General features: G+C 51.0%; 1 protein-coding gene across 2 annotated transcripts in view; it reads left to right on the top strand.

Moving 5' to 3' along the window:
* The first annotated feature begins 412 nt into the window (after nt 1-412).
* VIPR1 (vasoactive intestinal peptide receptor 1) overlaps nt 413-21253 on the top strand; it is a 266845-nt gene continuing 246004 nt past the window's right edge. For both annotated transcript variants that reach the window (XM_075315753.1, XM_075315752.1), the window contains exon 1: nt 413-595. In XM_075315753.1, the coding sequence (XP_075171868.1) occupies nt 545-595 (51 nt within the window). In that variant the 5' untranslated portion in view covers nt 413-544. The remainder of the gene's footprint in view (nt 596-21253) is intronic.

The raw sequence follows: 21253 nt of genomic DNA, 5'->3' as shown, positions 1-21253 counted from the left end.
CTCCTGTGCAGCCCCCGGCCGGCTTCTCTCCTGTGCAGCCCCCCGGCCGGCTTCTCTCCTGTGCAGCCCCCCGGCTTCTCTCCTGTGCAGCCCCCCGGCTTCTCTCCTGTGCAGCCCCCCGGCTTCTCTCCTGTGCAGCCCCCCGGCTTCTCTCCTGTGCAGCCCCCCGGCTTCTCTCCTGTGCAGCCCCCCGGCTTCTCTCCTGTGCAGCACCCCGGCCGGCTTCCCTCCTCAGTCCTCTGTGGCTCTGTGCTGTGTGAGCCCGCGCTCACCTCCTTATGAAGCCTGGCAGTGGCGGCCCCTCCCTTCCAGGCCGCTGATTGGCTGCTCCTGGCTGGGGGCGGGGTTTCTTGGCCCCTGGTGACTTTCTTAATGAACGTGCAGAGTAATGGGCAGAGAGCGCTGCGCGGTGATCGGCGGCGGCGGCGGCTGCGGCTGTGGATGTGGATGCGGCGGCGGCTGGAGGCTTCATGGCTCTCTGAGGATTGATTGCACTGGACACTGGCACTCACTGCATTAGAGAAGTTTGGAGCGGACCCTGCTGATGATGGGCTCCGCACTGCTGCTGCCCCTGCTCCTCAGCCTCATCTCCCCTGTAAGTAGCAGCCGCTGCAGAACCTCTTATTTCTGTTCTTTTGGAAGTCACACTTTAAAAAACTTCATCCGTCATCATTGTCACAGCGGAGATGTAGCAGAGCGGAGTGTGAGGGACAGCGGAGTGCAGCGGCGAGGCAGGGGCTACCAACGGGTGCAGAGGAGTGTGTCCTGAGGTAGCAGAGCTGAGATGTAGCAGGGCTGAGATGTAGCAGGGCTGAGATGTACAGTTAGATGCTTTCATAGACGTGGCAGAGCAGAGCTGTTAGATGCAGCAGCGCTGAGTGTGTGAAGATGTAGCTGATCTGGTTGTTAATATTAAGTTGGGATGAGCTGGTCAAGATGTAGCAGAGCTGTAATATGTAGCAGAGCTCAGATGTTCTCTGTATAGATGCACAACACAGAGCTCAGATGTAGCAGGGCTCAGATACAGCAGGGATCAGATGTAGCAGGGCTCAGATACAGCAGGGCTCAGATGTATTAGAGCTATAATATGTAGCAGGGCTCAGATGTTCTCTGTATTAGATGCAAATCTCAGATGTAGCAGTGCTCGGATGTAGCAGAGCTCAGATGTAGCAGGGCTCAGATGTAGCAGGGCTCAGATACAGCAGGGCTCAGATGTAGCAGTGCTCGGATGTAGCAGGGCTCAGATGTAGCAGGGCTCAGATGTAGCAGGGCTCAGATGTAGCAGAGCTCAGATGTAGCAGAGCTCAGATATAGCAGGGCTCAGATACAGCAGGGCTCAGATGTAGCAGGGCTCAGATGTAGCAGAGCTCAGATATAGCAGTGCTCAGATACAGCAGGGCTCAGATGTAGCAGTGCTCGGATGTAGCAGGGCTCAGATATAGCAGAGCTCAGATGTAGCAGGGCTCAGATACAGCAGGGCTCAGATGTAGCAGGGCTCAGATGTAGCAGGGCTCAGATATAGCAGAGCTCAGATGTAGCAGAGCTCAGATATAGCAGGGCTCAGATACAGCAGGGCTCAGATGTAGCAGGGCTCAGATGTAGCAGGGCTCAGATATAGCAGAGCTCAGATGTAGCAGGGCTCAGATACAGCAGGGCTCAGATGTAGCAGGGCTCAGATGTAGCAGGGCTCAGATATAGCAGAGCTCAGATGTAGCAGAGCTCAGATATAGCAGGGCTCAGATACAGCAGGGCTCAGATGTAGCAGGGCTCAGATGTAGCAGAGCTCAGATATAGCAGTGCTCAGATACAGCAGGGCTCAGATGTAGCAGTGCTCGGATGTAGCAGGGCTCAGATATAGCAGAGCTCAGATGTAGCAGGGCTCAGATACAGCAGGGCTCAGATGTAGCAGGGCTCAGATGTAGCAGGGCTCAGATATAGCAGAGCTCAGATGTAGCAGAGCTCAGATGTAGCAGTGCTCGGATGTAGCAGGGCTCAGATATAGCAGAGCTCAGATGTAGCAGAGCTCAGATATAGCAGGGCTCAGATGTAGCAGGGCTCAGATACAGCAGGGCTCAGATGTAGCAGGGCTCAGATACAGCAGAGTTCAGATGTAGCAGGGCTCAGATGTAGCAGGGCTCAGATACAGCAGGGCTCAGATGTAGCAGGGCTCAGATGTAGCAGGGCTCAGATGTAGCAGGGCTCAGATGTAGCAGGGCTCAGATACAGCAGGGCTCAGATGTAGCAGGGCTCAGATACAGCAGGGCTCAGATGTAGCAGGGCTCAGATGTAGCAGAGTTCAGATGTAGCAGAGTTCAGATGTAGCAGGGCTCAGATGTAGCAGAGCTCAGATGTAGCAGAGCTCAGATGTAGCAGGGCTCAGATACAGCAGGGCTCAGATGTAGCAGGGCTCAGATGTAGCAGGGCTCAGATGTAGCAGGGCTCAGATGTAGCAGGGCTCGGATGTAGCAGGGCTCAGATGTAGCAGGGCTCAGATACAGCAGGGCTCAGATGTAGCAGAGCTCAGATATAGCAGGGCTCAGATGTAGCAGGGCTCAGATGTAGCAGGGCTCAGATGTAGCAGGGCTCAGATGTAGCAGGGCTCAGATGTAGCAGAGTTCAGATGTAGCAGAGCTCAGATACAGCAGGGCTCAGATGTAGCAGGGCTCAGATACAGCAGGGCTCAGATGTAGCAGGGCTCAGATACAGCAGGGCTCAGATGTAGCAGGGCTCAGATGTAGCAGGGCTCAGATGTAGCAGAGCTCAGATATAGCAGGGCTCAGATGTAGCAGGGCTCAGATGTAGCAGGGCTCAGATGTAGCAGGGCTCAGATGTAGCAGAGTTCAGATGTAGCAGTGCTGCTGGGCTCATGTGCTATCTGTGATGAATGACACAGTCGGCTCTGCTACATATCCCATCTTCCCTGCATACAGCGCTGGAGCTGAGCGGCTCGGTCCCTTCCCCGGTGGCATTGCTGGATGATCAGCACTGACATCTCCCAGATTGAGCTCCTGTCCTGCGGTGGCACTACAAGGCTCAGCAGAGTATAGGGGCGCAGTTCTCCCAGGGTGGCACTGCAGCTGACCCCTGCACCCTCCCTTCCTCCTTTCTCGTGGTGCCCACCTGTGATGTGTGTGGCTCTCCCCGCACCCCCTCGTTCTGTGCCGCCCTCGGGGTAGTTGGTTTATTATTATATTTAGTTTCACCCTTTTTCTTGGAGCTGCCACTAATAATAATAATGTGATGTTGCTGCAGCCGGGCACCTTCCCTGGCACTGTCCTGCCCCCTCTGGACCTTCTTGCCTCCTTGTTTGCCCCCTGGGTGCCCGGGCATAGTCGGTTTATTATATTTCCCCGTATTAGTCGGTTCCCGCTCGTGTTCTATGTTTGGCACTGCCGCCTGGCACCTTCCCTGGCACAATTCTGCCCTCTCTGGACTTTCTTGCCTACTTCTCTGCCCTCTGGGTGCCCGGGCACAGTCTGTTTATTATACTTTCTCCCTATTTGTCGGTGCCTGCTTCTGTTGATATGTTTGGCACCTTCCCTGGCACCTTCCCTTTCACTGCCCTGTATATTCCTAGGTGCAGGAATCCCCGGTTTTCCTCACTGCCCCCCGGGTGTTTGCACATAGGTGGCACATTATATTTTGTTTTACACATTTTTCTCAATGCCTGGTCATGTTAGTGGGATGGCACTGCCGCCTGGCACCGTCTATGGATCTACCCTGCCCCCTCTGGACTTTCTTGCCTCCTTTTCTGCCCTCTTGGTGCCCAGGCATAGTCAGTTAGTATTATGTTTTCTCCTTTTTAGTCGGTGCCCGCTCGTGTTCTATGTTTGGTACCGTCCCTGGCACCTTCCCTGGCACCTTCCCTGGCTCTACCCTGCACTTTCCTAGGTTGCAGGAATTCCCGGTTTTCTTCTTTGCCCCCCGGGTGTCTTGGCACAGTCGGCTTATTATATTTTCTCCCTATTTCTCGGTGCCCGCTTGTGTTGTATGTTTGGCACCTTCCCTGGCACCTTCCCTGGCTCTACCCTGCACTTTCCTAGGTTGCAGGATTCCAGGTTTTCTTCCCTGCCCCCGGGTGTTTGCACATTTTTCTCGGTGCCCGGTCTTGTTGGCGCTGCAGCCTGGCACATTCTTGTAGACTTGATGGATTCTTCCTCTCTGGCTTCTCGGTGCTTTGTGCCCGTTCTACATGTGATTTTTTTTTTTTTCCTTTTTTAGTGCCCATTAGTGCTATCCTCCCCTGACACTGTGCCCGGGCACTGTCCCCGGACCTCTGTGCCTCCTTCGTTGCTCTCTTGGTGCGTTGTGCATGTCACCCACTTGTGTCCCTTTGTGCAGGTGAATGTCGGTGGGCATTGCCGCCTGGCATCTTATCCATCATTTACCCTTCTTCACTTCCCTTGTCTCAGGAGCCCCCATAGATGACAGCAGCATTGTTACCAATGATCATTCCATACACTGTATATGTGTTCATCCTGATCGTCCTGATTCATGAATCTATGTCAAGACGTTCTAACCTGCAGCACAGAGGATTTCAGCCTTGGCACTGGTGTCAATTAGGTGACAAGCCCTATAGATGGCTGGAGGGAACAGTCCGGATTCTGGTATAATGTGACGGTGTGTTTGCAGTTGGTGAAACGCGTTGGCGGTTATCTGCGGTGCCAGCTGCGCGGGGTCTGCTCTGTCATCAGCAGTGATAAGGACGCGGCTCCTGCAGAGCGATAACCTCAGTTCTGAGAAGAAGCTGCTGCACAAATACGCAACATCAAGTGTCTCTGATGAGTCCTGTACAGGACAGGGTTAATGCTGCACTTAAAGGGTTTGTCCATGGATCAAGGGTCCAGTGAAGCCGGTGGATATCCAGTGTTTCCAGAGCGGTCTATTCCTGAATCCTCCTCATTAGACCATGTGGTTTATTTCCCCAGGTTGCCCTAAGAGCAGATGGTAATGTTTGGCCGATTACGGTACCCCTTTAAAAAACGCTTACTCTGAGTGGGCTGCAATACCAGACACAACCTGTGGACGTGGGGGCGCTGATTTTGGCAGAAAGCGGCCATGTTTCTCTAATCCTGGACATAAAGAAACACAAAAACTCAGCGTTTGCCCCGTCAGACGAGTGCATTGTAACAGAATGTCTAGGTAGAGCCCTGCTGGGGCCTTCTTCCCAAAACACAGCACTCCATGGCAATACTTGGGGGGTATTAGGCACAGTGGGGGCTCTAATTGTATGGGAAGAAGAGCGGATATAACATTGGTGCAGCCGTACAGGGGCCCAATGCTCAGGGGCTACATCCACCGGCATTATGAGGATCTATTGGACTGCGGCCCATGTACTGCTGCGGCACAGGCCCCTCTTCTGTCCGTGTCCGGCCTGCACACGGAGCAGTAGCCACAAGTAGTAGCCGCCACCTGTTTCCACCTGTTCTATTGTCCAGGGCTTTTATCACGGGGAGGAGATGAAAAGTTCCTTCACATCGAGGTCTTGTCAAGGTCGCGCTCATAAACCCGGGTGCCAAGACTTTTATAGGCTCCTACGGCTGGGGCTGAAGATTTATAGTCCATGGCATTCATCCATAAGCTGCGGCGACACTACAACTCCCAGAATACCAGACCAGGCTCTAAGGAATATTACATATTAGTATTATGGGTTTATCACAGACAAAGGAAGCACGCCCCCCAACCCCCCCCCCCCCCCCCCCGGGCACCGCACCTCGAATCCAACATATACAACCTGGGGTAAAATGTAGCATTGTGACTCTTATCAGCACAGCATTATATCGGCACTATTATGTGTGCACTGTATGGCTGTGTTATTGATAAATGGAGGCACCTCCTTTCCCCACATCACCTTTTATTTTGCCTGGAAACTGTCAAAAAGCAGGTGTTACTGATAGACCATAGGTTACAATGGGGAAGCTGAATACAATGAATGACCTCCTGATACAAGATCACTAAAGAAATAAGTCCTATAGCTTATAGTGTGCCTGATTGCTGATGGTTTCCAGATTAAAAAAGGGGGATTTATTCATTTTTGCATTTGTGCCTTTTTTTTTTTTGCTCTAGTTTTTGGTGTTTTCATTTGCACCCTATCCTTCTCATTATTTGCACCTTTTGAAGTTCCTGAGAGTTTTCAGATGTTTTTCACTGATTCATTATTTGTAACTCTTTTTTAAAAAATTGCTAAAGTTTTTGCACAAATGTTCTCCATCCACTCCCCCTTTCCTCCTCCCCCTTTCCTCCTCCCCCTTTCCTCCTCCCCCTTTCCTCCTCCCCCTTTCCTCCTCCCCCTTTCCTCCCCCTTTCCTCCCCCTTTCCTCCCCCTTTCCTCCCCCTTTCCTCCTTCTTTCCTCCCCCTTTCCTCCTTCTTTCCTCCCCCTTTCCTCCTTCTTTCCTCCCCCTTTCCTCCTTCTTTCCTCCTCTTCCCCCTTTCCTCCTCTTCCCCCTTTCCTCCTCTTCCCCCTTTCCTCCTCTTCCCCCTTTCCTCCTCTTCCTCCCCCTTTCCTCCTCTTCCTCCCCCTTTCCTCCTCTTCCTCCCCCTTTCCTCCTCTTCCTCCCCCTTTCCTCCTCTTCCTCCCCCTTTCCTCCTCTTCCTCCCCCTTTCCTCCTCTTCCTCCCCCTTTCCTCCTCTTCCTCCCCCTTTCCTCCTCCTCCTCCCCCTTTCCTCCCCCTTTCCTCCCCCTTTCCTCCTCCTTCTTTCCTCCCCCTTTCCTCCTCCTTCTTTCCTCCTCTTCCCCCTTTCCTCCTCTTCCCCCTTTCCTCCTCTTCCCCCTTTCCTCCTCTTCCCCCTTTCCTCCTCTTCCCCCTTTCCTCCTCTTCCCCCTTTCCTCCTCTTCCCCCTTTCCTCCTCTTCCCCCTTTCCTCCTCTTCCCCCTTTCCTCCTCTTCCCCCTTTCCTCCTCTTCCCCCTTTCCTCCTCTTCCCCCTTTCTTCCTCTCCTCCCCCTTTCCTCCTCTTCCCCCTTTCTTCCTCTCCTCCCCCTTTCCTCCTCTCCTCCCCCTTTCCTCCTCTTCCCCCTTTCCTCCTCTCCTCCCCCTTTCCTCCTCTTCCCCCTTTCCTCCTCTTCCCCCTTTCCTCCTCTTCCTCCCCCTTTCCTCCTCTTCCTCCCCCTTTCCTCCTCTTCCTCCCCCTTTCCTCCTCTTCCTCCCCCTTTCCTCCTCTTCCTCCCCCTTTCCTCCTCTTCCTCCCCCTTTCCTCCTCCTCCTCCCCCTTTCCTCCCCCTTTCCTCCCCCTTTCCTCCTCCTTCTTTCCTCCCCCTTTCCTCCTCCTTCTTTCCTCCTCTTCCCCCTTTCCTCCTCTTCCCCCTTTCCTCCTCTTCCCCCTTTCCTCCTCTTCCCCCTTTCCTCCTCTTCCCCCTTTCCTCCTCTTCCCCCTTTCCTCCTCTTCCCCCTTTCCTCCTCTTCCCCCTTTCCTCCTCTTCCCCCTTTCCTCCTCTTCCCCCTTTCTTCCTCTCCTCCCCCTTTCCTCCTCTCCTCCCCCTTTCCTCCTCTTCCCCCTTTCCTCCTCTTCCCCCTTTCCTCCTCTTCCCCCTTTCCTCCTCTCCTCCCCCTTTCCTCCTCTTCCCCCTTTCCTCCTCTCCTCCCCCTTTCCTCCTCTTCCCCCTTTCCTCCTCTTCCCCCTTTCCTCCTCTTCCTCCCCCTTTCCTCCTCTTCCTCCCCCTTTCCTCCTCTTCCCCCTTTCCTCCTCTCCTCCCCCTTTCCTCCTCCTCCCCCTTTCCTCCCCCTCCCTTCCCCCACTCCTGATGGGATTTTCTCTGTGCCTGAAATTTTTTAGGGCACAAATGCAACATTTTAGTGAAATGCAATTTTATTTATTTTTTAGCTAAAAAATTACAAAAAAGGTTAAAAGCAAAAATAAAGAACATTTTTCTACTTTCTGCAAAGTTCATGAACAACATCGGGCTTTTTAAAGAATTAAACACTTATCAAGGAGCACCCCCCCCCCAAAAAATGATGAATCCAGGCCCCGTGGATTATTAGCTGTGTGCAGCCTGCTTGCTGATGGTTTCCAGTTTACAAAGGTGTAATATTTACATTCCACAACAATGAAAAGCGTAAAGATACAGTATTTGGCTATTAGAAAGCTGAAGATGGAATTAAGGGGAACTCCACCTCTTCCGTGCCGTTTGCGGGATCTTGCTCCGCCGCTGATCTCCTGCTCGGTTTATACTCCGGCATGCCAGTAGATCATATGGATGGAGCTCTCCTTTAATTGGATGTCTCAGGAAAGAAAAGGTTAATACCAAACAGGAATTAACTGGTGGTGAAGTGTCAGCTGAACCCGGGTGACCCTGGAGCTCCTCGGGACGTCACTCGTCCTATGGCTGCTCCCCGGAGTTTATAAGCTGTAAATTATAATATCCGATGGGTGTTACGACATTGGGAGAAATGTACAGCCTGTAGTATGGGGAGGTGGGAGAAGGAGGGACCGTCCATCATGGAGGGTCCGGTGATGAGGACGTGACCCCTCCTGGAGATGCTCCCTAAAATCACATGTATTGGATAAGGAGCTAACTCCAGGTGTGAACTAACCCCTGTCCATTCCCAAAATGATGGCCAAAAAGATGTCTCCTGCTGTGGTGCCTCCAGATCTCTGCCTGATCTCCAGTGGTCCTAGGAAGGACGCTCAGCTCCACGGTGTATGGCAAACCCCCGTGTACCACCTCCGACCGCCGACAGGTTGATCCCCTAACAACACACCAACCCCAACATTTTAGATCCAAAATGGAACCAAATGCCAAAATCTGAAGGTGGAGTTACCAGCAGAGCGCGTGGTGGTACCTGTGCCCAACACAGGACAGACGGAGACTCTGGACAGTAGATAAGAGCCGTGTGGCCATGACGGCCTCATGTAACTAAAAGACAATGAATGCGTAGAGTTTCACAACTTTCTAATATAAAGTTTGTTCTTCAATTCCCTGACGTTTTCAAGACTCCTGCACTATAAAGTTCACACACTGCGTTTTTTTGACACTCCGTTTTTGTGCGTTTTTTGTGGCAAAATACGCACCCGCGGCAAAAAAAAGCGGCAAACATTTTTTTAGTCCAGCCAGGTACAACTAGGCAGCTGGGGATTGGAATCCACAGCGCAGGGTGCCCAAGCTTTCTGGATACCCCCGCTGCGAATTGCAGTCTGCAGCCACCCCAGAAAATGGTGTTTTCAAAAAAGCGCCATCTTCCAGCTGCCCTGATGCCGGGTGGCTCGCTGGGTAATAATGGGGTTAGGGCTAGTTGTATATTATCAGCTAGCCCTAAGCCAGAAATTCATGGTGTCATGCCAAAATTAGACATGGCCACCATGAATTTCTAGTAAAGATAAAAAAAAACACAACACAGAGAAAAATATTTTTATTAGAAATAAAACACAACACAATTAGTGACTCCATCTTTATTGAAATAAATAACCCCCCTCCTCCGCATTAATCCTGGGTCAAGGGTCCCGTGCCGTCCAAACCGGATACAATATCATCTGATCGGTTTGCTGGAAGGCAAAGCGATTAGATGATGTGTCAGGTTCAAGGATGTGAATTCCATGACACAGCAGCTGATTGTATAAAAGCCGTTTATACAATCAGCTGATGCATCAGTGCAAAAAAAAAAAAAATACACACCTCTGTGCAGACTCCAGGCCGATCACTCCAGGAGCTACCGGTAATCAGTGAAGTGGTCTCTTGACGGCATCAGCTGATAGTTTAAGCCGGTCGGGCGGTAAAAAGCCGGCGTCACCGCGAGACTTACGATCAGCTGATGCGTCAGGTGACCGCATCAGTTGATCACCGCCAGGTCCTGCAGCTATTGGACGTGCCTGGGCGTGAGCACACAGCCGGAGCAGGGGTGGCGGTACTGGGAAGAGGAGCTGGGAGCATGGCACCGGGAGTCTGCAGACAGGTGAGTATGACATTTTTTTTTTTCTACTGTTCACTTTTGTTTTCACAGCTGCTTCCACCTCCCGCCGGACATGGCGCAGGACGGGAGCGGACATGGCGCCGCACGGGAGCGGACATGGCACCGGGTGGGTGGTGCTTGTGTGCTCAGTACTCGTACTTAGTGATGAGTGGGCACTACCATGCTCGGGTGCTCAGTACTGGTAACTAGTGATGAGCGGGCACTACCATGCTCAGGTGCTCAGTACTGGTAACTAGTGATGAGCGGGCACTACCATGCTCGGGTGCTCAGTACTGGTAACTAGTGATGAGCGGGCACTACCATGCTCGGGTGCTCAGTACTGGTAACTAGTGATGAGCGAGCACTACCATGCTCGGGTGCTCGGTACTTGTAACTAGTGATGAGTGGGCACTACCATGCTCGGGTGCTCGGTACTTGTAACTAGTGATGAGCGGGCACTACCATGCTCGGGTGTTCAGTACTGGTAACTAGTGATGAGCAGGCACTACCATGCTCGGGTGCTCAGTACTGGTAACTAGTGATGAGTGGGCACTACCATGCTCGGGTGCTCGGTACTTGTAACTAGTGATGAGCGGGCACTACCATGCTCGGGTGCTCAGTACTGGTAACTAGTGATGAGCGGACACTACCATGCTCGGGTTCTCAGTACTGGTAACTAGTGATGAGCGGGCACTACCATGCTCAGGTGCTCTGTACTGGTAACTAGTGATGAGCGGGCACTACCATGCTCGGGTGCTCAGTACTGGTAACTAGTGATGAGCGGGCACTACCATGCTCGGGTGCTCAGTACTGGTAACTAGTGATGAGCGGGCACTACCATGCTCGGGTGCTCAGTACTGGTAACTAGTGATGAGCAGCAGGTACTACCATGCTCGGGTGCTCAGTACTCATAACTAGTGATGAGCGGGCACTACCATGCTCAGGTGCTCAGTACTCGTAACTAGTGATGAGCAGGCACTACCATGCTCGGGTGCTCAGTACTCGTAACTAGTGATGAGCGGGCACTACCATGCTCGGGTGCTCAGTACTGGTAACTAGTGATGAGTGGGCACTACCATGCTCGGGTGCTCAGTACTCGTAACTAGTGATGAGCGGGCACTACCATGCTTGGGTGCTCAGTACTGGTAACTAGTGATGAGCAGCAGGTACTACCATGCTCGGGTGCTCAGTACTGGTAACTAGTGATGAGCGGGCACTACCATGCTCGGGTGCTCAGTACTGGTAACTAGTGATGAGCGGGCACTACCATGCTCGGGTGCTCAGTACTGGTAACTAGTGATGAGCGGGCACTACCATGCTCGGGTGCTCAGTACTCGTAACTAGTGATGAGCGGGCACTACCATGCTCGGGTGCTCAGTACTCGTAACTAGTGATGAGCGGGCACTACCATGCTCGGGTGCTCAGTACTCGTAACTAGTGATGAGCGGGCACTACCATGCTCGGGTGCTCAGTACTCGTAACTAGTGATGAGCGGGCACTGCCATGCTCGGGTGCTCAGTACTCGTAACTAGTGATGAGCGGGCACTACCATGCTCAGGTGCTCAGTACTGGTAACTAGTGATGAGCGGGCACTACCATGCTCGGGTGCTCAGTACTGGTAACTAGTGATGAGCGGGCACTACCATGCTCAGGTTCTCAGTACTCGTAACTAGTGATGAGCGGGCACTACCATGCTCGGGTGCTCTGTACACGTAACTAGTGATGAGCGGGCACTACCATGCTCAGGTGCTCAGTACTGGTAACTAGTGATGAGCGGGCACTACCATGCTCGGGTGCTCAGTACTCGTAACTAATGATGAGCGGGCACTACCATGCTCAGGTGCTCAGTACTAGTAACTAGTGATGAGCGGGCACTACCATGCTCAGGTGCTCAGTACTAGTAACTAGTGATGAGCGGACACTACCATGCTCAGGTGCTCAGTACTGGTAACTAGTGATGAGCGGGCACTACCATGCTCAGGTGCTCAGTACTGGTAACTAGTGATGAGCGGGCACTACCATGCTCGGATGCTCTGTACTCGTAACTAGTGATGAGCGGACACTACCATGCTCGGGTGCTCAGTACTAGTAACTAGTGATGAGCGGGCACTACCATGCTCAGGTGCTCAGTACTGGTAACTAGTGATGAGCGGGCACTACCATGCTCGGGTGCTTAGTACTCGTAACTAGTGATGAGCGGGCACTACCATGCTCAGGTGCTCAGTACTGGTAACTAGTGATGAGCGGGCACTACCATGCTCGGGTGCTCAGTACTGGTAACTAGTGATGAGCGGGCACTACCATGCTCGGGTGCTCAGTACTCGTAACTAGTGATGAGTGGGCACTACCATGCTCGGGTGCTCAGTACTCGTAACTAGTGATGAGCGGGCACTACCATGCTCGGGTGCTCAGTACTCGTAACTAGTGATGAGCGGGCACTACCATGCTTGGGTGCTCAGTACTGGTAACTAGTGATGAGCAGCAGGTACTACCATGCTCGGGTGCTCAGTACTGGTAACTAGTGATGAGCGGGCACTACCATGCTCGGGTGCTCAGTACTCGTAACTAGTGATGAGCGGGCACTACCATGCTCGGGTGCTCAGTACTCGTAACTAGTGATGAGCGGGCACTACCATGCTCGGGTGCTCAGTACTCGTAACTAGTGATGAGCGGGCACTACCATGCTCGGGTGCTCAGTACTCGTAACTAGTGATGAGCGGGCACTGCCATGCTCGGGTGCTCAGTACTCGTAACTAGTGATGAGCGGGCACTACCATGCTCAGGTGCTCAGTACTCGTAACTAGTGATGAGCGGGCACTACCATGCTCGGGTGCTCAGTACTGGTAACTAGTGATGAGCGGGCACTACCATGCTCAGGTTCTCAGTACTTGTAACTAGTGATGAGCGGGCACTACCATGCTCGGGTGCTCTGTACACGTAACTAGTGATGAGCGGGCACTACCATGCTCAGGTGCTCAGTACTGGTAACTAGTGATGAGCGGGCACTACCATGCTCGGGTGCTCAGTACTCGTAACTAGTGATGAGCGGGCACTACCATGCTCGGGTGCTCAGTACTGGTAACTAGTGATGAGTGGGCACTACCATGCTCGGGTGCTCAGTACTCGTAACTAGTGATGAGCGGGCACTACCATGCTTGGGTGCTCAGTACTGGTAACTAGTGATGAGCAGCAGGTACTACCATGCTCGGGTGCTCAGTACTGGTAACTAGTGATGAGCGGGCACTACCATGCTCGGGTGCTCGGTACTTGTAACTAGTGATGAGCGGGCACTACCATGCTCGGGTGCTCAGTACTGGTAACTAGTGATGAGCGGGCACTACCATGCTCAGGTGCTCAGTACTGGTAACTAGTGATGAGCGGGCACTACCATGCTCGGGTGCTCAGTACTGGTAACTAGTGATGAGCGGGCACTACCATGCTCGGGTGCTCAGTACTGGTAACTAGTGATGAGCGAGCACTACCATGCTCGGGTGCTCAGTACTTGTAACTAGTGATGAGTGGGCACTACCATGCTCGGGTGCTCGGTACTTGTAACTAGTGATGAGCGGGCACTACCATGCTCGGGTGTTCAGTACTGGTAACTAGTGATGAGCAGGCACTACCATGCTCGGGTGCTCAGTACTGGTAACTAGTGATGAGTGGGCACTACCATGCTCGGGTGCTCGGTACTTGTAACTAGTGATGAGCGGGCACTACCATGCTCGGGTGCTCAGTACTGGTAACTAGTGATGAGCGGACACTACCATGCTCGGGTTCTCAGTACTGGTAACTAGTGATGAGCGGGCACTACCATGCTCGGGTGCTCAGTACTGGTAACTAGTGATGAGTGGGTACTACCATGCTCGGGTGCTCAGTACTCGTAACTAGTGATGAGCGGGCACTACCATGCTTGGGTGCTCAGTACTGGTAACTAGTGATGAGCAGCAGGTACTACCATGCTCGGGTGCTCAGTACTGGTAACTAGTGATGAGCGGGCACTACCATGCTCGGGTGCTCAGTACTCGTAACTAGTGATGAGCGGGCACTACCATGCTCGGGTGCTCAGTACTCGTAACTAGTGATGAGCGGGCACTACCATGCTCGGGTGCTCAGTACTCGTAACTAGTGATGAGCGGGCACTACCATGCTCGGGTGCTCAGTACTCGTAACTAGTGATGAGCGGGCACTGCCATGCTCGGGTGCTCAGTACTCGTAACTAGTGATGAGCGGGCACTACCATGCTCGGATGCTCTGTACTCGTAACTAGTGATGAGCGGACACTACCATGCTCGGGTGCTCAGTACTAGTAACTAGTGATGAGCGGGCACTACCATGCTCAGGTGCTCAGTACTGGTAACTAGTGATGAGCGGGCACTACCATGCTCGGGTGCTCAGTACTCGTAACTAGTGATGAGCGGGCACTACCATGCTCAGGTGCTCAGTACTGGTAACTAGTGATGAGCGGGCACTACCATGCTCGGGTGCTCAGTACTGGTAACTAGTGATGAGCGGGCACTACCATGCTCGGGTGCTCAGTACTCGTAACTAGTGATGAGTGGGCACTACCATGCTCGGGTGCTCAGTACTCGTAACTAGTGATGAGCGGGCACTACCATGCTCGGGTGCTCAGTACTCGTAACTAGTGATGAGCGGGCACTACCATGCTTGGGTGCTCAGTACTGGTAACTAGTGATGAGCAGCAGGTACTACCATGCTCGGGTGCTCAGTACTGGTAACTAGTGATGAGCGGGCACTACCATGCTCGGGTGCTCAGTACTCGTAACTAGTGATGAGCGGGCACTACCATGCTCGGGTGCTCAGTACTCGTAACTAGTGATGAGCGGGCACTACCATGCTCGGGTGCTCAGTACTCGTAACTAGTGATGAGCGGGCACTACCATGCTCGGGTGCTCAGTACTCGTAACTAGTGATGAGCGGGCACTGCCATGCTCGGGTGCTCAGTACTCGTAACTAGTGATGAGCGGGCACTACCATGCTCAGGTGCTCAGTACTCGTAACTAGTGATGAGCGGGCACTACCATGCTCGGGTGCTCAGTACTGGTAACTAGTGATGAGCGGGCACTACCATGCTCAGGTTCTCAGTACTTGTAACTAGTGATGAGCGGGCACTACCATGCTCAGGTTCTCAGTACTTGTAACTAGTGATGAGCGGGCACTACCATGCTCGGGTGCTCTGTACACGTAACTAGTGATGAGCGGGCACTACCATGCTCAGGTGCTCAGTACTGGTAACTAGTGATGAGCGGGCACTACCATGCTCGGGTGCTCAGTACTCGTAACTAATGATGAGCGGGCACTACCATGCTCAGGTGCTCAGTACTAGTAACTAGTGATGAGCGGGCACTACCATGCTCAGGTGCTCAGTACTAGTAACTAGTGATGAGCGGACACTACCATGCTCAGGTGCTCAGTACTGGTAACTAGTGATGAGCGGGCACTACCATGCTCAGGTGCTCAGTACTGGTAACTAGTGATGAGCGGGCACTACCATGCTCGGATGCTCTGTACTCGTAACTAGTGATGAGCGGGCACTACCATGCTCAGGTGCTCAGTACTGGTAACTAGTGATGAGCGGGCACTACCATGCTCGGGTGCTCAGTACTCGTAACTAGTGATGAGCGGGCACTACCATGCTCAGGTGCTCAGTACTGGTAACTAGTGATGAGCGGGCACTACCATGCTCATGTGCTCAGTACTCGTAACTAGTGATGAGCGGGCACTACCATGCTCGGGTGCTCAGTACTGGTAACTAGTGATGAGCGGGCACTACCATGCTCGGGTGCTCAGTACTCGTAACTAGTGATGAGCGGGCACTACCATGCTCAGGTGCTCAGTACTCGTAACTAGTGATGAGCGGGCACTACCATGCTCAGGTGCTCAGTACTAGTAACTAGTGATGAGCGGGCACTACCATGCTCGGGTGCTCAGTACTGGTAACTAGTGATGAGCGGACACTACCATGCTCGGGTGCTCAGTACTGGTAACTAGTGATGAGCGGGCACTACCATGCTCGGGTGCTCAGTACTGGTAACTAGTGATGAGCGGGCACTACCATGCTCGGGTGCTCAGTACTGGTAACTAGTGATGAGCGGGCACTACCATGCTCGGGTGCTCAGTACTGGTAACTAGTGATGAGCGGACACTGCCATGCTCGGGTGCTCAGTACTGGTAACTAGTGATGAGCGGGCACTACCATGCTCGGGTGCTCAGTACTGGTAACTAGTGATGAGCGGGCACTACCATGCTCGGGTGCTCTGTACTGGTAACTAGTGATGAGTGGGCACTACCATGCTCGGGTGCTCAGTACTGGTAACTAGTGATGAGTGGGCACTACCATGCTCGGGTGCTCAGTACTGGTAACTAGTGATGAGCGGGCACTACCATGCTCAGGTGCTCAGTACTAGTAACTAGTGATGAGCGGGCACTACCATGCTCGGGTGCTCAGTACTGGTAACTAGTGATGAGCGGACACTACCATGCTCGGGTGCTCAGTACTGGTAACTAGTGATGAGCGGGCACTACCATGCTCTGGTGCTCAGTACTGGTAACTAGTGATGAGCGGGCACTACCATGCTCGGGTGCTCTGTACTGGTAACTAGTGATGAGTGGGCACTACCATGCTCAGGTGCTCAGTACTGGTAACTAGTGATGAGCGGGCACTACCATGCTCGGGTGCTCAGTACTGGTAACTAGTGATGAGCGGGCACTACCATGCTCGGGTGCTCAGTACTGGTAACTAGTGATGAGCGGGCACTACCATGCTCTGGTGCTCAGTACTGGTAACTAGTGATGAGTGGGCACTACCATGCTCGGGTGCTCAGTACTGGTAACTAGTGATGAGCTGGCACTACCATGCTCAGGTGCTCAGTACTGGTAACTAGTGATGAGCGGGCACTACCATGCTCTGGTGCTCAGTACTGGTAACTAGTGATGAGTGGGCACTACCATGCTCGGGTGCTCAGTACTGGTAACTAGTGATGAGCGGGCACTACCATGCTCAGGTGCTCAGTACTGGTAACTAGTGATGAGTGGGCACTACCATGCTCGGGTGCTCAGTACTGGTAACTAGTGATGAGCGGGCACTACCATGATTGGGTGCTCAGTACTGGTAACTAGTGATGAGCGGGCACTACCATGCTCGGATGCTTAGTACTGGTAACTAGTGATGAGCGGGCACTACCATGCTCAGGTGCTCAGTACTGGTAACTAGTGATGAGCTGGCACTACCATGCTCGGGTGCTCAGTACTGGTAACTAGTGATGAGCGGGCACTACCATGCTCGGGTGCTCAGTACTGGTAACTAGTGATGAGCGGGCACTACCATGCTCTGGTGCTCAGTACTGGTAACTAGTGATGAGTGGGCACTACCATGCTCGGGTGCTCAGTACTGGTAACTAGTGATGAGTGGGCACTACCATGCTCGGGTGCTCAGTACTGGTAACTAGTGATGAGCGGGCACTACCATGCTCTGGTGCTCAGTACTGGTAACTAGTGATGAGCGGGCACTACCATGCTCGGGTGCTCAGTACTCGTAACTAGTGATGAGCGGGCACTACCATGCTCGGGTGCTCAGTACTGGTAACTAGTGATGAGCAGGCACTACCATGCTCGGGTGCTCAGTACTGGTAACTAGTGATGAGTGGGCACTACCATGCTCGGGTGCTCAGTACTGGTAACTAGTGATGATCGGGCACTACCATGCTCAGGTGCTCAGTACTCGTAACTAGTGATGAGCGGGCACTACCATGCTCAGGTGCTCAGTACTGGTAACTAGTGATGAGTGGGCACTACCATGCTCGGGTGCTCAGTACTGGTAACTAGTGATGATCGGGCACTACCATGCTCGGGTGCTCAGTACTCGTAACTAGTGATGAGCGGGCACTACCATGCTCAGGTGCTCAGTACTGGTAACTAGTGATGAGCAGGCACTACCATGCTCGGGTGCTCAGTACTCGTAACTAGTGATGAGCGGGCACTATCATGCTCAGGTGCTCAGTACTGGTAACTAGTGATGAGTGGGCACTACCATGCTCGGGTGCTCAGTACTGGTAACTAGTGATGAGTGGGCACTACCATGCTCAGGTGCTCAGTACTGGTAACTAGTGATGAGCGGGCACTACCATGCTCGGGTGCTCAGTACTGGTAACTAGTGATGAGCGGGCACTACCATGCTCAGGTGCTCAGTACTGGTAACTAGTGATGAGCGGGCACTACCATGCTCAGGTGCTCGGTACTGGTAACTAGTGATGAGCGGGCACTACCATGCTCGGGTGCTCAGTACTGGTAACTAGTGATGAGTGGACACTACCATGCTCGGGTGCTCAGTACTGGTAACTAGTGATGAGCGGGCACTACCATGCTCGGGTGCTCAGTACTGGTAACTAGTGATGAGCGGGCACTACCATGCTCGGGTGCTCAGTACTGGTAACTAGTGATGAGCGGGCACTACCATGCTCGGGTGCTCAGTACTGGTAACTAGTGATGAGCGGGCACTACCATGCTCGGGTGCTCAGTACTGGTAACTAGTGATGAGCGGGCACTACCATGCTCGGGTTTACATTTAGGGCAATTAACACTTTCTGTGCTGCTTCCGCTTGTTACAGTGTGTCAGTAGAGGTTGGATCATTTGCAATTGGTAAATGTCATCTTTTTTGATACTTTGTACCTGTGGTGTTAGACAATGTCCCCCTGTGCTCAGTTTATACCTTTCACTGGTGTATTCTGGTTCATTAGTAAAGGGGGTCCATTTTTTGTTCTCAATTCTCAGGATCCCAGATCTCGCCTCTTCCGCCCCTAAATTCTTGTATTGGATACTGTCAGTGGCGCTGTATATATCACATATATTCTAGAATGTGACGTCTCCATTTCTCTTTCCGTTATTAATATTCTGACTTTAATCCTTTTTGGAAAGACGACGTTCTTTCTTAATTTTTTCATCTAGACCCTTAACCCCTCGCTCCCCTGCAGGGTCTATAATTGGCCCGAGCAGACGGTCGCTGTGCGTCTGATCCCGGACCCCTGATGTCTCTCCCCGACCACGGTCCCCACCTGCAATAACAAGATGGTCCTCACCAGCACAGATATGTTCCAGTGGTGGGAGACCCTGTGCTTTACATCACGTACACAAGACTTTTTCCGACCCCCCCCAAGGACCATTTTATCATATATCAGCAATGTGTGATGCTTCTCATTGGATCCAAATATCACTATTCAATTAATTACCCCCGGCAGTACTCAATCCGGCCTCTGGATGGCGATAGAGTGCACAAAGAAAAATACCTGAGACACTTTAAGGCTGAGTTCACACGTTAATCATCTGTTAAAAGAGGATCTGTCCGCAACAAAGTTTTGCAAAGACAATAATTGATTTTAGCTGCATCTGTTTTTTAACGTTGGACTCTATGGAAACTGATTCTGTAAGAAAAACAATGAATCCTTTACAAACTAAAGAACAATAGAGGCTAAACAGCACTCCGTTAACGGATCCATAGACTCCAATGTTAAAAAAATGGATCCAATTAAAATCAATTATTTAAAAACAGACAAAAATTGTTGTGTTTGCAGAATGGAGATCACTGCAGGATCTACCGGATCATTACCGGAGGTGTGAACTCAGCCGAAAGACACAACCTGTGCTGTAATGGAAAGCAGAAGACACAACATAATTACTGCCATACATTATATATTACTTGCTGTTTTGACAATTTTATTCCTTTATAGTTACTGAATACTGATCAGTCAGAGCGGAAGTAGTGTACAGTGCAGAATACTGAGAGCAAATACCCTGCAGAATTACAGCTATATATCCATATTATTACTATAATACTGCCCCTATATACAGGAATATAACTACTATAATACTGCCACCTATGTACAAGAATATAACTACTATAATACTGCCCCTATGTACAAGAATATCACTACTATAATACTGCCCCTATGTACAAGAATATATCTACTATAATACTGCTCCTATGTACAAGAATATAACTACTATAATACTGCCCCCTATGTAGAAGAATATAACTACTATAATACTGCCCCTATGTAGAAGAATATAACTACTATAATACTGCCCCTATGTACAAGAATATAACTACTATAATACTGCTCCCTATGTACAAGAATATAACTACTATAATACTGCACCTATGTACAAGAATATAACTACTATAATACTGCTCCTATGTACAAGAATATAACTACTATAATACTGCCCCCTATGTACAAGAATATAACTACTATAATACTGCTCCTATATACAGGAATATAACTACTATAATACTGCCCCCTATGTACAAGAATATAACTGCGATAATACTGCCCCTATGTACAAGAATATAACTACTATAATACTGCTCCCTATGTACAAGAATATAACTACTATAATACTGCCCCCTATGTACAAGAATATAACTACTATAATACTGCCCCTATGTACAAGAATATAACTACGATAATACTGCCCCTATGTAAGAATATAACTACTATAATACTGCCCCTATGTACAAGAATATAACTGCTATAATACTGCCCCTATGTATAAGAATATAACTACTATAATACTGCCCCCTATATACAAGAATATAACTACTATAATACTGCCCCTATGTGCAAGAATATAACTACTATAATACTGCTATATACAAGAATATAACTACTATAATACTGCCCCTATGTACAAGAATATAACTACTATAATACTGCCCCTATGTACAAGAATATCACTACTATAATACTGCTCCTATGTACAAGAATATAACTACTATAATACTGCCCCCTATGTACAAGAATATAACTACTATAATACTGCCCCTATGTACAAGAATATAACTACTATAATACTGCCCCCTATGTACAAGAATATAACTGCTATAATACTGCCCCAATGTACAAGAATATAACTACTATAATACTGCCCCCTATGTACAAGAATATAACTACTATATTACTGCCCCTATGTACAAGAATATAACTGCTATAATACTGCCCCTATGTAGAAGAACATGTGTTATCATGGTTAGTAGTTATATGACGCAGTGCAGTAAATATTAGTGATCTGTGTTTTTCTTAGTCGCGGTGTTATTTACCTTGCTTTTTCCACCGTCCTGGCGTTTCATCTTTCTGCCTGTCGTTGTATAAACAGTTTATTTTTGGCCGGATTCCTTTACATTGGGCGATTGTTGTACACGTGGCCACTTTCCGTGCTGTTCTTCTTTTTCGGCGCTTCCATTACCTGTAGTCGACCTCACAGATTATTTGCTGAGGCGGCGGCTCCTGGTGAAGCGTGTGACAGTCGTCCCATTAGCGAGCACTTATCCCCCAGGACTCGGCCACATCTCCATTAGT

Source organism: Anomaloglossus baeobatrachus, chromosome 6 (genome assembly GCF_048569485.1).
Source record: "Anomaloglossus baeobatrachus isolate aAnoBae1 chromosome 6, aAnoBae1.hap1, whole genome shotgun sequence".
Taxonomy (NCBI): Eukaryota; Metazoa; Chordata; class Amphibia; order Anura; family Aromobatidae; genus Anomaloglossus; species Anomaloglossus baeobatrachus.
Note: the sequence above shows the minus strand (reverse complement) of the source record. Positions and strands in the feature narration are given on the sequence as shown.